Raw genomic sequence first — 16,130 nt, 5'->3', positions numbered from 1 at the left:
CTACAAGCTAAACTAGATTATAAAATCCTTAAGGGCACAGATTGAACCCAACAACTGTGTTGTACTCTTGCAAGCGCATAGTACACTGCTCTAAACAGAGTAAGCACTCAATAAATATTATTGATTGATTGACCTGAACAGCCTGATAAAGAACTTCATTTCATGTGTTTGTAAAAGGCCCACAGAATACTGAACTGTCCTTACAGCAAAATGCCAAATGCATCGTCCGACACAAGAAATATGAATTGAATTCTATGGATCTTGAAAAGCATTTTTATTAAATATTACTTGAAAAGAAACCAGTACTTGTTTTTGTTCTGAAATGTTGACCGATGATTAAACATTGGACAATTTTCATCTTGTTGACCAACAATTACTTGATATGAAGTTCTCAAAATCACCGTTCTTTGGGAGGGTTGACCTTCTTGCGCCGAGTGTGGTACCTTGGAAACAGAAAGAAGCCTGGTAAGTAATCTTTAAAAACAGCATGGATTTGGATTTCCCAGTCGGAAGCTCTAAGAAGTGATACTGCTCCTCATGGAAGTCAATAATGGTATTATTGAACAGCCAGGTGCAGAGCACTGTAGGAAGTGCTTGGGAAAGAAAAACAGAAGCACAGGAATTTCTTTTAATGTCTGTCTCTCCCACTAGATTGTAAGCTCCTTGAGAGCAAGGGTCTTGTCTATTGTACAGTACTCTCCTAAGCGTTCAGTAGAGTGCCCTGAACACAGTAAGCGTTTAAAAAATACTACTGACCGACTGGTAGGCAGAGTCCCTGCTTTCAAGGAGCTTTCAATCTTTCAATCTTGTGATTTTCCCTCTCTCCTCAAATCTGCCAAACCATTACTCTTCCCCCCTTCAAAGCCCTACTGAAGGCACACCTCCTTCAAGAGGCCTTCCCAAACTGAGCCCCCATGTTGATTAAGGATAATAATTACACTTGTTAAGTGCTTACTATGTGGCAAGCACTGTTCTAAGCGCAGGGGTAGAAGAAGTCAATCAGGTTGGACATAGTCCCTGTCCCACATGGGACTCACAGTCTAAGTAGGAGGGAGTAGGATTTAATCCCCACGTCCTCAACCTTTCTGTAAAAAGATGATCTGGGCAGAGGAGCGAAGTATGGACTGGAGTGGGGAGAAGCAGGAGATCGGGAGGTCAGCAAAGAGGCTGATGCGGTAATCTAGGCAGGAGAGGATGAGTGACTGTATTATCACGGTAGCAGTTTGGGAAGAGAGGAAAGGGTGGATTTTAGCGATGTTGTGAAGATGAGACCGACAGGATTTGGTGACAGATTGAATATGTGGGTTGAATGAGAGGGCTGAGTCCAGGATAATGCCACATAAATACCACTGAATAAATGAATCCCCATTTTACATATGAGGTAACTGAGGCCCAGAGAAGTGATTTGCCCAAGGTCACACAGCAAGCAGTGGTGGAGCCGCCATTAGAACCCAGGTCCTTTAATGGACTAGTGATCTAAGGGGTTGAATTAAAGGCCCCAAATAAGTTCAGACCACCTTATGACAATGCTTCGGACTTTATGATAAAGGGGTACTTGGTGTAATCACAAAGACACCGATTGGGTGTTTAACAGAGGCACAGTGAAAAGGGATGGTGGAAAGGTGAGTAAAAAGATGAAAGCAACCTATGGTGAGAAATGAAGAGCCTTAATAATAATGGCTAATAATGTCACAAAGCCCTGCTGAGAGATGCCCAGGGCAGGATTTCTTTTGTGGTCTGCTGCATCAGCTGCTGTTACTTCTGAATTCCAAGGGTGCCCTCTAGCATATGACTATGGCCCTCCAAAAGTTGTGCCTTAAAGCTACTCTTTCACCTTGCAAAGGGAAGGTGATAACTAAACTGCTTTGCATCTTTTTTTCATTGTTTGTGATCCGAAACTGTAAGCAATTCGTTGCATTAAGCAGGGAGGCAGGGCTGTGTTATTGTTGTGTGCTTTTATTTTTGGCACTATTTTCACACAACAGAAGACAGCGACTCTTTCAAAGGACTGGGAGATGAATGTGATGAACAAAGTGATTCTCAGCATAAGAACAATGCCGCTCTTCTGTTCCTGCAATCATTCAGGTGTGGCTTTTAACCAGTTCCTCTCAAAAGGGATAATTTTCTTCCAGGCTCCTCTCTGCTCCCCATATTATTTCACTCTGCCTTTGTGTGTGCATCTGAATGGAGCTAAGGGTAGAATTGGGGGAGGTCACTGCCTGTCTTTGTGTTCTTTTTCCTGGAGCTGATGAGAAATCGGGGGTGGGGGGAAATAGGGTAAACTTGCTAGCTGGGCAAACTCTCCTTTCTTAAACCAGCCCAATCAATCAATCAAGGCTATTTGTTGAATGTTTACTGTGTGCAGAGCACTGTACTAAGTGCCTGGAAGAGTACAGTACAACAGAGTTGGAAGACACATTCCCTGCCCACAAGAGGAGGGACCGATAAATCCTCTGCTTCTGAGTTGCCTCCTTGGAAGCGCTGCATTTCTTCCTCCTCATCTGAGAGAAAAGAGCTTGCCTATTTTGTCTGTAAAAATACAGTAATGCTCCTTTTCTGGCTCACTGCTATTTGTTGACATGGCTACAGCATCGACGGTGAAGAGCGCAAAGATATGCCCTAGGCCCCTCAATAAATAATGATGGAGTTGAATTGGTAATAGTAAAAATCAAATGGCACCAAAAAACAGTATTTATTGGATGCCCACAGTGTGAGGATCACTGTACCACATGTGCTGGGGAATACACAAAAGTAGTAAAAGATGTGTTCCTTACTCTCAAGGAGTCCTATAATCTCACGGGGGAGGCAACATAATTCAACAAATATACTATAGCTGAGAGTGAGCAGACATATAGGTAATATGAATGACCCATAGATTAATACATAGAATAAATACATGAGTGCTGAAGTATGTGGAGGGTTTAATTAGGACATGCCTCTTGGAGAAGGTGTTTTTTAAGGAGTAAGACAAAGAAAGAAGTGGTAGGTTGGTAGCTTGGATGTCAGGACTGAAGGATACATTAGGAATTGGAAAAACTTCCCTGGAACCTTGGTAAGACAGTTTCAGGGAGCGGCAATGTGATCAAACACCTAGTTTGAAAAGTCCTGCGAACTGGATAAAATTGGATGGTGAGAGAGAGGGTGGGAAGCAGGTAGACCTTTGGCCATCTGCATTCGGAATTGAGAGCAGGGGAGAAGAACTGCCTTCAAAGGAGAAAGCAAAAGTGTTAGTCAAGAGAGATAAAAGGAAAATCCATAAAGGCCAAGCCTAGGAAATAAAGGCCAGAGAGAGTCTGGAGAAGCAGTATGATTAAATGGGGGTAAAATGTCATCCGTGGTGTTTGAGCTCTTATAACTTGCAGAGTACTATACTAAGCACTCGGGAGAGTACAATACAACAGAGTTGGCAAATACATTCCCTGCCCACAACAAGCTTACTGTCTAGAGGGGCTCACCATCCTTCATAAAACTGATAAATATAAAGACAAGGACAACTGGGATTTCTAGAAGAACAAGACTGGCACAATTCCTAACTTGTATATTACCTCAATCACTTGTTTTTCTCTACTTCTTTGCACTATCTTGATCATAAATTCTTAATCACCTCGTTTAAACAGATGGTACCAATAAAGCAAATCATGTTCCAATCTGTGATAAGTTTAATGATCACAAATTTATGAAGAGCATCATAAAAAAAAAATTAGAGATTTCAAAGCTGCAGAAAAAAATCTGCAGATTTTTGTTAGTTTCCAATCAGAAGCTCTGGTGAGATTCCATTAACGACTCAAATAAAACATCCATGAGAAATATTTTAACCCACTTCATCTATTAGATTGTTAGTATGACAAGGAATACATTACATATTGCAACCTGGACGTTTCTCTCTTAATTTTTCCCATCAGAGGGAATAGCATCACAGAAGATGTTTTTTAAGGTTGTGAATTTCTATGTCAGAAAATCTATTTTTCTATTTTTTTTTTACATACAGCAAAGGTCTCTGAAGTAATATAATGGTTAATAAAAAACAGTAATTGTACTACTTACTGCCCCACTGGGTACCAGCGATGCTTGGTTGTGTAGAATATTTTGCTAAGCTGTTCTATGTTGATTTCTGTCCCCAACTGTTTCTTCTCAACTTCCAACTGCGCTTTCAATATTTGATCGTGTGTTTCAGCTTCGTTTCTGCTGGGATCTGGTCGAGGTAGAGGCTATAAAAGATCAAAAGCAGGTTCAGAAGACAGGAAAATTAGGACGCAACAAGTGAAAAATATGAGTCAAAAGATTAAATCGGAAAGAACAAATGATGGCCTTTGAAAAAAAAGCACTAATTCAGAATCCGAATCCCCATTTTCTTCTTGTTTAAAAGAGAAGTAATTGAAATTCTTAATGAAAATGGTAACATCACACATTTAAGATCTGGCCTATCCCATTCCTGGGCTACCGAATCACTTCCCGCATTCTTTCCATGTCTCTCACAAACCTAATGTTCCCACTGTTCAAAACTGATCAATTTGCTTTCAATATTTGATCGTGTGTTTCAGCTTCGTTTCTGCTAGGATCTGGTCGAGGTAGAGGCTATAAAAGATCAAAAGCAGGTTCAGAAGACAGGAAAATTGGGACGCAACAAGTGAAAAATATGAGTCAAAAGATTAAATCGGAAAGAACAAATGATGGCCTTTGAAAAAAAAGCACTAATTCAGAATCCGAATCCCCATTTTCTTCTTGTTTAAAAGAGAAGTAATTGAAATTCTTAATGAAAATGGTAACATCACACATTTAAGATCTGGCCTATCCCATTCCTGGGCTACAGAATCACTTCCCACATTATTTCCATGTCTCTCACAAACCTAATGTTCCCACTGTTCAAAACTGATCAATTTGCTTTCAATATCTGATCGTGTGTTTCAGCTTCGTTTCTGCTAGGATCTGGTCGAGGTAGAGGCTATAAAATATCAAAAGCAGGTTCAGAAGACAGGAAAATTAGGACGCAACAAGTGAAAAATATGAGTCAAAAGATTAAATCGGAAAGAACAAATGACGGCCTTTGAAAAAAAAAGCACGAATTCAGAATCCGAATCCCCATTTTCTTCTTGTTTAAAAGAGAAGTAATTGAAATTCTTAATGAAAATGGTAACACCACACATTTAAGATCTGGCCTATCCCATTCCTGGGCTACAGAATCACTTCCCGCATTCTTTCCATGTCTCTCACAAACCTAATGTTCCCACTGTTCAAAACTGATCAATTTGCTTTCAATATCTGATCGTGTGTTTCAGCTTCGTTTCTGCTAGGATCTGGTCGAGGTAGAGGCTATAAAATATCAAAAGCAGGTTCAGAAGACAGGAAAATTAGGACGCAACAAGTGAAAAATATGAGTCAAAAGATTAAATCGGAAAGAACAAATGACGGCCTTTGAAAAAAAAAGCACGAATTCAGAATCCGAATCCCCATTTTCTTCTTGTTTAAAAGAGAAGTAATTGAAATTCTTAATGAAAATGGTAACACCACACATTTAAGATCTGGCCTATCCCATTCCTGGGCTACAGAATCACTTCCCGCATTCTTTCCATGTCTCTCACAAACCTAATGTTCCCACTGTTCAAAACTGATCAATTTGCTTTCAATATTTGATCGTGTGTTTCAGCTTCGTTTCTGCTAGGATCTGGTCGAGGTAGAGGCTATAAAATATCAAAAGCAGGTTCAGAAGACAGGAAAATTAGGACGCAACAAGTGAAAAATATGAGTCAAAAGATTAAATCGGAAAGAACAAATGATGGCCTTTGAAAAAAAAGCACAAATTCAGAATCCGAATCCCCATTTTCTTCTTGTTTAAAAGAGAAGTAATTGAAATTCTTAATGAAAATGGTAACAACATACATTTAAGATCTGGCCTATCCCATTCCTGGGCTACTGAATCACTTCCCGCATTCTTTCCATGTCTCTCACAAACCTAATGTTCCCACTGTTCAAAACTGATCAATTTGCCACCGTCAACTGTCTAGCCGGCCAAACTCCGGGGCTACCATGCACGAGAGAAGCTGCCCTGTTCTCAAGCCACCCGGATTTCCACTGGGCCCTGCTGCAGCCCTGAAGGACTCAAACAGCAGCAGCGTGAGCCCTCCTCGACTTCCAGAACACTGGGCCGGTCACCGCTGTGGCTGTGACTTCTGTGACTTTTGGGATGATAATAATAATAATAATAATAATAATAATGGCATTTATAAAGCGCTTACTATGTGCAAAGCACTGTTCTAAGCACTGGGGGAGATACAAGGTGATCAGATTGTCCCACGGGGGGCTCACAGTCTTCATCCCCATTCTACAGATGAGGGAACTGAGGCCCAGAGAAGTGAAGTGACTTGCCCAAAGTCACACAGCTGACAAGTGGCGGAGCTGGGATTTGAACCCATGACCTCTGACTCCAAAGCCCGGGCTCTTTCCATTGAGCCACGCTGCTTCTCAATGATGATGATATTTATTAATAATAATAATAATAATGATAGCATTTATCATTTAGAATGTGAGCCCACTGCTGGGTAGGGACCGTCCCCATATGTTGCCAACTTGTACTTCCCAAGAGCTTAGCTGAGCTGGGATTAGTCCGAAATGTCTGTGAATTTTTGATATTTTGGTTTTACCCTTCCTAATGAGTCTGTTGCCAAGCCTTCTCCTTCTCCTCGGTCCCTTCTCAGATCGTGAACCCCTTGGGCTCAAAGGCCAAGGACCGTATCTACAATCACATCCACAGACTTCTTTCGCCGCACTTAGAACAGTGCTTTGCACACAGTAGCAAGTACTTGCTGAAAGCGAAGTACTTGCTTCTTCTTTTGGAAGAAGCCCTCGGTGGTAAATGGCACCGAGTGGCACTTTTGTTGCTGAATCAAATCATCCTTAGATATTTACGCCTACCTTTGTATGCGAATACGGAAAGTCCAAGGTCGGGTGGTAGCAAACTACAGTCTTGCCATCGGATGTCAAAGCTAGCTCCACCTTGCTACGAAAGAAAGTGACATTTTATTTGCGACAGAACATGTCCTTGCTAAAATTAAAAATGCACGATTCACCGAAAATGACTCGAGGGCAGGGTGCTAGGTGTTCCCAAGCTGCATGATTCGTGGGTACATTAAACAGTTACACTAGAACTTGAACTCAAAAGTGCGGCCTAAAGCACTCTGTGCCCACCTCATGATCTCTTCCTGACTCCTGACCCAAGCCTCAAAATGCTGCCGTTCGGCACGTGGCCTTTCATCCTTTCCCTACAGCTTCTTCTCGAAGCCTAGTGAGAGTAGAGCCTTGGTCAACCGAAGACCAGCTGGACCCAAGACAAACTCCAGGAGTGTCTGTCACCCAGACCAGAAAGGGGATGGGGCCCGTCTTCTCCACTGTAAGCTACCGGACCTGAGGGTCGTGGGCCAGCCGAGACCCTTGGAAGGCTCTCCCTTGTAATATACGTCGACACGCACGTGAAGGAACCTCTCCATAGGCTTTGGAGAAGAACACGGCTGCCGGGCTCAGAGCCAGGTCCGGCCAGAGGTGCCCAGCCTGCTTCTGATCTCCTATTTTCAGAGCACGTCAAGTCCCCAGATGCCAGATTGCCCTTCTGGCAAAAATGGACCACACCTGGAGGGACTCGACCTGTAACTCTGCCCCAGACTCTGTACCTTCTGGCCTCCCAACTTCTTTCTCAGATAAGCCACTGGCATCACAGTGGGCCCAATTACCGAATTCATAAAAATGCTTCAGCTCAACATCACAGAATCTTTGCCTTTATTAGCAGTAGGAAAAGTTAAGGAAGATTCTAACTCCACAGCACTTTCTGAAAGATTTATGAGGGAGGTATATTTTGCAGTTGTCTGCAAGAGCTGGATCAAATTGAGGTAACCACACGGACTGATGAGGCCAAATGGATAAACTAGACGGAAGCAAATCACCACACAAAAAAATTCTGAAGGAATCTGAATGGGAAGCTGTGGAACACTTGGCCTTTACCAAAGGTTAAAAAAAACAGCACAGCCTAACGGAAAGAACACGAGCCGGAGGACCAGGGTTCTAATCCTGGCTCTGACACGTCTCTGCTGTGTAACCCTAGGCAAGTCTAAACTTAATTACCTCATCTGGAAGATGAAGATAAAATATCTGTTCTCTTACCCCCTAAACCTCTGAGCCCCATGTGGGACACAGACTGTGTCTGACTGGACTGGACTGAACCTAGTGCTGGGAACAGAATTTGGCACATAGTTAAGTACTTAACATATCACAGTTATTGATATCTGTTCTGAAGGAAAACAGAATCCATTCTAATTCCCACCTATAAGCAGGGCTTCAAAAAAGATTCTGGGAATTATGGACCACTGGCTCTCAATGGTATACCTATCAAGTTAGGAGAATCGATAATTATGTTTAGTACCAGTGAGTCTTTAAAACACTCAACCTACTGGGGGAATGACAACATGATTTCTGAAAGGGGTGATTGTGCCCCATTAATTTCCTAAAGTATTCTGCGGGGGGCCAAAAAGCACGGGCAGGGAAGGGAACTAGCTTGAAAAATGCCAAATAAGCTTCAATATGAGGATGGAAATAATGAACCTAGGGAAAAAAAAAAAATCCAACCCCTACTGCAACTACATCCTGACCCAGGATAAAGAGCATTGGCCTGAAAGAGAGAACCTGTCTAATCACAGTTCCAACACTTGTCTGCTGTGTGACCTTGGGCAAGTTACAACTTTTCTGTGCCTCAGTTACCTCATCTGTAAAACGGTGGATTAAGACTGTGAGCCCTATGTGGGACAGGGACTGTTTCCAAACTGATTAACTTGTGTCTACCCCAGTACCTGGCAGGAAGCGGGTGCTTTGATACCGTATTTAAAAAAAGAAAGAAAAAAAAGCAACCAAAAATGCCAACTGAACCTTGGGCAACCTTGGGCACTGTCTGGAAGAGGAGAGAGAACAAAATGAAGGAGCTAGTTTTGCTACTATAAAAACCACTCTGGAGTGCCTGCCTGCCTCTGGAATACTGCTGGCACCTCTACTCATCCCAGAGTTAGGGTGGAGCTGAAAAAAGTAGAGAGAAGGGCAACCAGGAAAATCCACAGCAGGCTGAAAGCTTGCTGGACAGATTCTTACTCCTCAATCTGCAAAGACTAGGGCTACGAGGGAACGCAATTTAAGGAGCCTATAAAATTGCAATGGGGTGAACAGAGCAGATTTCAGTATACTGAATCCTACTGCAGTAAGACTTCTTTTTTCCTGAAGAGTAACCTCACACAGAAGAAAGGAAACCCTTAATGCATAAAGTGGTAGGTTTCTGGAATTTGTTCTCATAGGATGTCACATAGGCAGATGACTGCAAGCTCAAGAGAGCTGAGCCCAAAATACAGAAAGCCTCACGTCTTTAGGTTCAAGAGGGATTTGGCTCAATTCTCAGTCCGGCTGGTTGCCCGAAAGCAAGCGAGGATCTAGAGGGGAGGCGATCACTCGGTAGTGAAATGTTTCACATTGTGCAACACAGTCGTCTGTCCTTTGACACGGGTGCCGGGTCCTCAAAGAACCTCACATTAAGGAGAAAAGGCGTTGTGGTAGGTATTGATGCTGTATCTGACACCCAGTGCGCACAAAAAATCATTTCATCTGACACTGCATTTGCTGAATCCAGACAGACACACACTGTTGGAAGAACACTCCCTAACTTCCAGATAGAATACTAACAAAAGACACTGTAAAAAGTCACACTCTTGTCCAGAGTGAAATAAAGGAAATGAAAAAGTCCAAACACTAGATGTGTCAGTGACCTCAAAGGGAAAAGGCTCGAAAATAAGTTACTAGTCCCCTGAAGCTACAGGCTTTTGTTGCAGAAAAACCGGAGAAAGAATTTCTGGCCGTATCTTCTATGATCTGGAAAACACACTGGGTTTTCAGCCAAAATCATCACTAGCTATTTGTATTAGGAACCCATTTGGCTAACAAGCACATCGTCAAAATTGCAAATTTGAAAATAATAGAGAAAAGGATGCGAGAAAGTGGCACAGACCCCAAACAAGTTACCAAATTAAATAACTTGCTATTTCTAAAACAAGTATAAATGAAAGAATTCTTTGTGCTTCATTTGGATCAAAAACATACCAATTATAATTATCTGGAAGGGGAGTATATGTAGATTTGTGACAAGCAGAAAATACAGCTCCATCTGCAGAGACAAGAAATAATAAAAGCTAAATGGTAGGATATTGATACTGCCATATTCAGACTAAAGTTCTGCACTGGGCCCCTCAAATTTTTCCTGAGTTTAGACTCAATGAGCAAGATTTAGCTTCTGTTAAGAAACATTATGCCGACTTGTACTTCCCAAGCGCTTAGTACAGTGCTCTGCACACAGTAAGTGCTCAATAAATACGACTGAATGAATGAATGCAGGAATAAAACGCTTACCTCACCTGTAAAATGGGGATTAAGACTGTGAGCCCCACATGAGACAACCTGATTACGTTGTATCTACCCCAGTGCTTAGAACAGTGTTTGACACATAGTAAGCACTTAACAAATACCATTATTATTATTATTAAATTATTGAAAATCGAGACATACCACACTTTTTTGGCTTTCCTTCTTACACTCACCTTTTAAATACAAATGAAGGTAAATTTTTTAAACATGGTAGATCAGTTATTTTATGGTAATTATTTTCCACATTTTGTTGTGAAATTTTTGTGAATAAAAAAGCCACTCGCTGCAAAACTACTGCATTAAATGCCAAAAGGAATCAACCCGTGGTGACGCTATTTTTCAGAACCTAAGGAGGCTACTGTAATTTACTAATCCGGCACACTATTAGCACTCTTTGAGTTTTGGTATTGACCATAAGCTCACTGTGGGCAGAGAACATGTCTACCAACTCTGTTGTACTGTACTCCCCCAAGCATTTAGTACAGTTCTCTGCACATGCTAAGCACTCAATAAGTACCACTGATTGAATACAGCAATACCTTCAATTCCCTCTGGATCCCGGTTTTCTCATTTGTAATGTGGCTAAGATAGATTGCGAGCCCTACATGAGCCATGGAGTTTGTCCCATTTCATTAATCAATCAATCAATCGTATTTATTGAGCACTTACTGTGTGCAGAGCACTGTACTAAGCGCTTGGGAAGTACAAGTTGGCAACATATAGAGACAGTCCCTACCCAACAGGGGGCTCACAGTCTTGCACCCACCTCAGTACTTAGTGCAGAGTAAGGGCTTAATAAATCTTATAATTATTAATGTATTTAATACACCTCACTCTATTCCCAGGTGGGTGTCGCTCTCATTAAGAAACCCCATGCTTTAGTATTCACTGCCTAATGCTCACACGAACAGCTGTTACTTACACCAGGGCTTCGTGCTGTAGAGTTACAACGTCAGATGAATATTCCCTAATTCTGCCACCACAGTCTTACCTGGGTTTTATCTGATTATCTCGTACCTACCCCAGGGCTTAACACAGTACATGGCATATAGTAAGCCCTAGCTATATGTACAATAAGCCTGCGTTATTTTACTCAGCTGCTGCTGTATCAGAGAGGTCGGAAGAATTAAAAATAAAAGGGTTACTTACTCTGTTTTGAAACCAGTCTGCTGAACGCAACTAAACGGGCCAACGCTGCCCTGGGCCCTGAAGTCCATCTTACTGTCGATGTCATGCTGAATTAAGATGAGAATCCAGTGGCATGAGAAGAGAGGTTTTGAAGGAAACCTGTTTGGTTTTGGTTTTACAGCTTCCTGGATATGCGCTTCCACACAACTGCTTTTTATTCCACTGTTCAAATGACAAAGAAAAAAAAGGTTTAACTGATGGAAACCCAGTCCACTTACTGCTCCTAAGAACTGTCAAGTTTCAAGGTGATCTAACAATTTAAAAAAGTTTTCTGTGAAGGCAGTAAGACCTCTTCCATTTACACAGCCAAGGTGGTAAGTTAGAAAGGACTTGTGTTGTGTCAGCAGCAGCTCCAACGGCATAGAAAATATCAGAATCCATTCCATATTGACTATTTCCTACAGTAGCATCTCTTGCCTACTACAAATAAATTATCTTCTAGTTCAGTTGCTATTCTACTTAAAGCAGTTTCACCTCCTCTAGTTCAGTTGCTATTCTACTTAAAGCAGTTTCATCTCCTGGCGTCTTGTCTTACACAGCCCTCATCTAATATTAGGACCAAACGAGGGAGAGTCATCCCCTTAATGAAATTTTTCTGAACACGACGATTCCCTTTCCGATAGATGGTTCCCAACGCGACAGATGTAGAAGCAACATGGTCTGCTTGTAAAAAGCACAGAGTTGGGAGTCAGGAGCCCTAGGCTTTAGTCCCAGCCCTGCCATTTGCCAGCTGTGAAAAGTTGGGTAAGTCACTTCACTTCTCTGTGCATCAATTCCCTCAGCTGGAAAATGGGGAATACCTGCTCTCTATCCCCCTTAGACAATAAATACATGGTTCATCCGACTGGGTTGTATCTACCCAGGCTCCTGGCACATACTAAGCCCTTAACAAATACCGCAATTATACTATGATTATGAGAAAAGGCAAACAATTCTCCGGGAGGAAACAAATAGCCTAACAAACGGTTCCAGTAGCCATTCAACTGTTAATAGCCTCGCACAGTTTTCCAATAAATTAGCTTCTCCGTGACACGCCAGTTTAAGAAATCACCAGCTTCCAGGGGCCAGCATCTTGTGGTCAGGAAACGTGTCTACCAACTTTGATGTACTGTGCTCTCCCAAGCGCTCAGCGCAGTGCTCTCTCTACACCGTAAGCGCTCAGTACTACCGAGTGATCGATAAGTGACTGATAAATCAATCAATCGTATTTATTGAGCGCTTACTGTGTGCAGAGCACTGGACTAAGCGCTTGGGAAGTCCAAGCTGGCAACATATAGAGACGGTCCCTACCCTACAGTGGGCTCACAGTCTAAAAGGGGGAGACAGAGAACAAAACAAAACCTACTAACAAAGTAAAATAATTAGAATAAATATGTACAAATAAAATAGAGTAATAAACACATACAAACATATATACAGGCAAACTGGATGGAGGCGCGTGGCTCAGTGGAGAAGGCCACGGGCTTTGGAGTCAGAGGTCATGGGTTCGAATCCCGGCTCCGCCACGTGTCTGCTGTGTGACCTTGGGCAAGTCACTTTAACTTCTCTGAGGCTCAGTTCCCTCATCTGTAAAATGGGGATTAAGACTGTGAGCCCCAGGTGGGACAACCTGATCACCTTGTATCCACCCCCAGCGCTTAGAACAGTGCTTTGCACATAGTAAGCGCTTAACAAATGCTATTATTATGATTCCAGGGCCCAGCTAGGCCATAGGCCTCAGCCCATTTTGTGGGGGAGGGGGGAGAGGTGGCCCAAACAGGAAGCCCCGAGGGCTCTGGACTTGCCCCCGGCTGTGCCAGGGTCTTGCCACCCAGTAGGGGTCTCAATCAATCAATCAATCAATCAATCAATCATCATCATCACCCGGGCATGGCCGAGCAGCTTAAGGCCATTCCTGTTACCTTCAGGTGATCAGAGCACAACCGACGCCATCTTTCTTCATCCGGGTCCCCAGCCGCGCAGGCGACGCATGCGCGCGCCACCCCGCCCCGGAGCCTCCTGGGAAATGTAGTCCATCGTTCGTTCAATCATATTCATTCATTCAATCGTATTTATTGAGCGCTTACTGCGTGCGGAGCACTGTACTAAGCGCTTGGGAAGTCCAAGTCGGCAACATAGAGAGACGGTCCCTACCCAACAGCGGGCTCCCAGTCTAGAAGGGGGAGACGGACAACAAAACAAAACATAATAATAAAAGAAATAGAATAAATATGTACAAGTTAAATAAATAAATGCATAGAGTAATAAATACGTGTAATTCATTCAATCGTATTTATTGAGCCATTACTGTGGGCGGAGCACTGTACTAAGCGCTTGGGAAGTCCAAGTTGGCAACATAGAGAGACGGTCCCTACCCAACAGTGGGCTCCCAGTCTAGAAGGGGGAGACGGACAACAAAACAAAACATAATAATAAAAGAAATAGAATAAATATGTACAAGTTAAATAAATAAATTCATAGAGTAATAAATACGTGTAATTCATTCAATCGTATTTATTGAGCGCTTACTGTGGGCGGAGCACTGTACTAAGCGCTTGGGAAGTCCAAGTTGGCAACATAGAGAGACGGTCCCTACCCAACAGTGGGCTCCCAGTCTAGAAGGGGGAGACGGACAACAAAACATAATAACAAAATAAAAGGAATAGAATAAATATGTACAAGTTAAATAAATAAATGCCTAGAGTAATAAATACGTACAATTCATTCAATCGTATTTATTGGGCGCTTACCGTGGGCGGAGCACTGTACTAAGCGCTTGGGAAGTCCAAGTTGGCAACATAGAGAGACGGTCCCTACCCAACAGCGGGCTCCCAGTCTAGAAGGGGGAGACGGACAACAAAACAAAACATAATAACAAAATAAAAGGAATAGAATAAATATGTACAAGTTAAATAAATAAATGCCTAGAGTAATAAATACGTACAATTCATTCAATCGTATTTATGGAGCGCTTACTGTGGGCGGAGCACTGTACTGAGCGCTTGGGAAGTCCAAGTCGGCAACATAGAGAGACGGTCCCTACCCAACAGTGGGCTCACAGGCTAGAAAGGGGAGACAGAGAACAAAACAAAACCTATTAACAAAATAAAATAATTAGAATAAATATGTACAAATAAAATAGAGTAATAAATACATACAAACATATATACAGGCAAACTGGATGGACACAGTCTCATTAGAGTGCTTTGCACATAGTAAGTGCTTAAGTGCCCTCATTATTATTATTATTAATATTAAATCCATTTACTGAATACACGCGTTTAGGCGAACAGTTGGCCAGCAAAACGGATTTATTGAGCACTTACTGTGCGCTGAGCGCTTGGGAGAGTACAATACAACAATAAACAGACATTTATTACTCTATTTATTTATTTATTTTACTTGTACATATCTATTCTATTCATTTTATCCTGCTAGTATGTTTGGTTTTGTTCTGTTATTGAGCCCTTACTGTGTGCAGAGCACTGGACTGAGTGCTTGGGAAATACAAGTTGACAACATATAGAGACGGTCCCTACCCAACAGCGGGCTCACGGTCTAGAAGGGGGAGACAGACAACAAAACCAAACACATTAACAAAATAAAATAAATAGAATAAATATGTACAAGTAAAATAAATAAATAGAGTAATAAATATGTGCAAACATATATACATATATACAGGTGTTGTGGGAGTAAGGTGAGGAGGATGGGGACATCGCAACCATATTAATGATTCATCCCTTCATTCGATCGTATTGATTGAGCGCTTACTGTGTGCAGAGCCCTGGACTAAGCGCTAGGGAAGGACAATAATAACGCTGACGGCATTGATGAAGCGCTTACTATGTGCAAAGCACTGTTCTAAGCGCTGGGCAAAGTCGGCAACATATAGAGACGGGCCCTACCCAACAACGGGCACATCCGCCAAGCTGGCTCTCTTCCTCCCTTAATAATAATAATAATGGCATTTATTAAGCACTTGCTATGTGCAAAGCACTGTTCTAAGCGCTGGGGAAGTTACCAGGCGATCAGGTTGTCCCTCAGGGGGCTCTCAGTCTTAATCCCCATTTTCAGATGAGGTAACTGCGGCACAGAGAAGTTAAGTGATTTGCCCAAAGTCACACAGCTGACAATTGGCAGAGCCGGGATTTGAACCCATGACCTCTGAATCCAAAGCCCAGGCTCTTTCCACTGAGCCATGCTGCTTCTCCCTTCAAAACCCTACTGAGAGCTCACCTCCTCCAGGAGGCCTTCCCACACTGAGCCCCCTCCTTCCTCTCCCCCTCGTCCATCCCCCCATCTTACCTCCTTCCCTTCCCCACAGCACCTTCATATATGTTTGTACAAATTTATTACTCTATTTATTTATTTATTTATTTTACTTGTACATATCTATACTGTTTATTTCATTTTGTTGATATGTTTGGTTTTGTTCTCTGTCTCCCCCTTCTAGACTGTGAGCCCACTGTTGGGTAGGGACCGTCTCTATATGTTGCCAACTTGTACTTCCCAAGCGCTTA

The 16,130-nt window shown here is 42.4% G+C and overlaps 1 protein-coding gene across 1 annotated transcript; it reads right to left on the bottom strand.

Annotated features, from left to right (window-relative positions):
* Positions 1-257: 257 nt before the first annotated feature.
* On the bottom strand, positions 258-13,590 carry MRPL42 (mitochondrial ribosomal protein L42). Its single transcript, XM_038756889.1, has 6 exons — positions 13,530-13,590; positions 11,590-11,790; positions 10,120-10,183; positions 6,910-6,994; positions 4,045-4,208; positions 258-443 (listed from the first exon to the last, which is right to left on the bottom strand). Exons 2-6 carry the CDS (start codon positions 11,672-11,674, stop codon positions 398-400), a joined length of 444 nt encoding a protein of 147 aa, XP_038612817.1. The 5' UTR covers positions 11,675-11,790; positions 13,530-13,590; the 3' UTR covers positions 258-397.
* Between the last annotated feature and the right edge of the window lie 2,540 nt (positions 13,591-16,130).

Source organism: Tachyglossus aculeatus, chromosome 14, assembly GCF_015852505.1.
Source record: "Tachyglossus aculeatus isolate mTacAcu1 chromosome 14, mTacAcu1.pri, whole genome shotgun sequence".
NCBI classification, from domain to species: Eukaryota; Metazoa; Chordata; class Mammalia; order Monotremata; family Tachyglossidae; genus Tachyglossus; species Tachyglossus aculeatus.
The sequence above is the reverse complement of the archived record's forward strand: the minus strand, read 5'-3'. Positions and strand labels throughout refer to the sequence as shown.

Bases quoted from the DNA above. Each gene is read 5' to 3' on its own strand.
- MRPL42 (XM_038756889.1), bottom strand. From the start codon at position 11,674: ATGACATCGACAGTAAGATGGACTTCAGGGCCCAGGGCAGCGTTGGCC. The intron at 10,184-11,589 runs GTAAGTAACCCT...TTGTCTCTGCAG, and splicing joins CAGACTGGTTTCAAAACAGA to ATGGAGCTGTATTTTCTGCT. The intron at 4,209-6,909 runs GTAGGCGTAAAT...GATCTTTTATAG, and splicing joins TTCCGTATTCGCATACAAAG to CCTCTACCTCGACCAGATCC.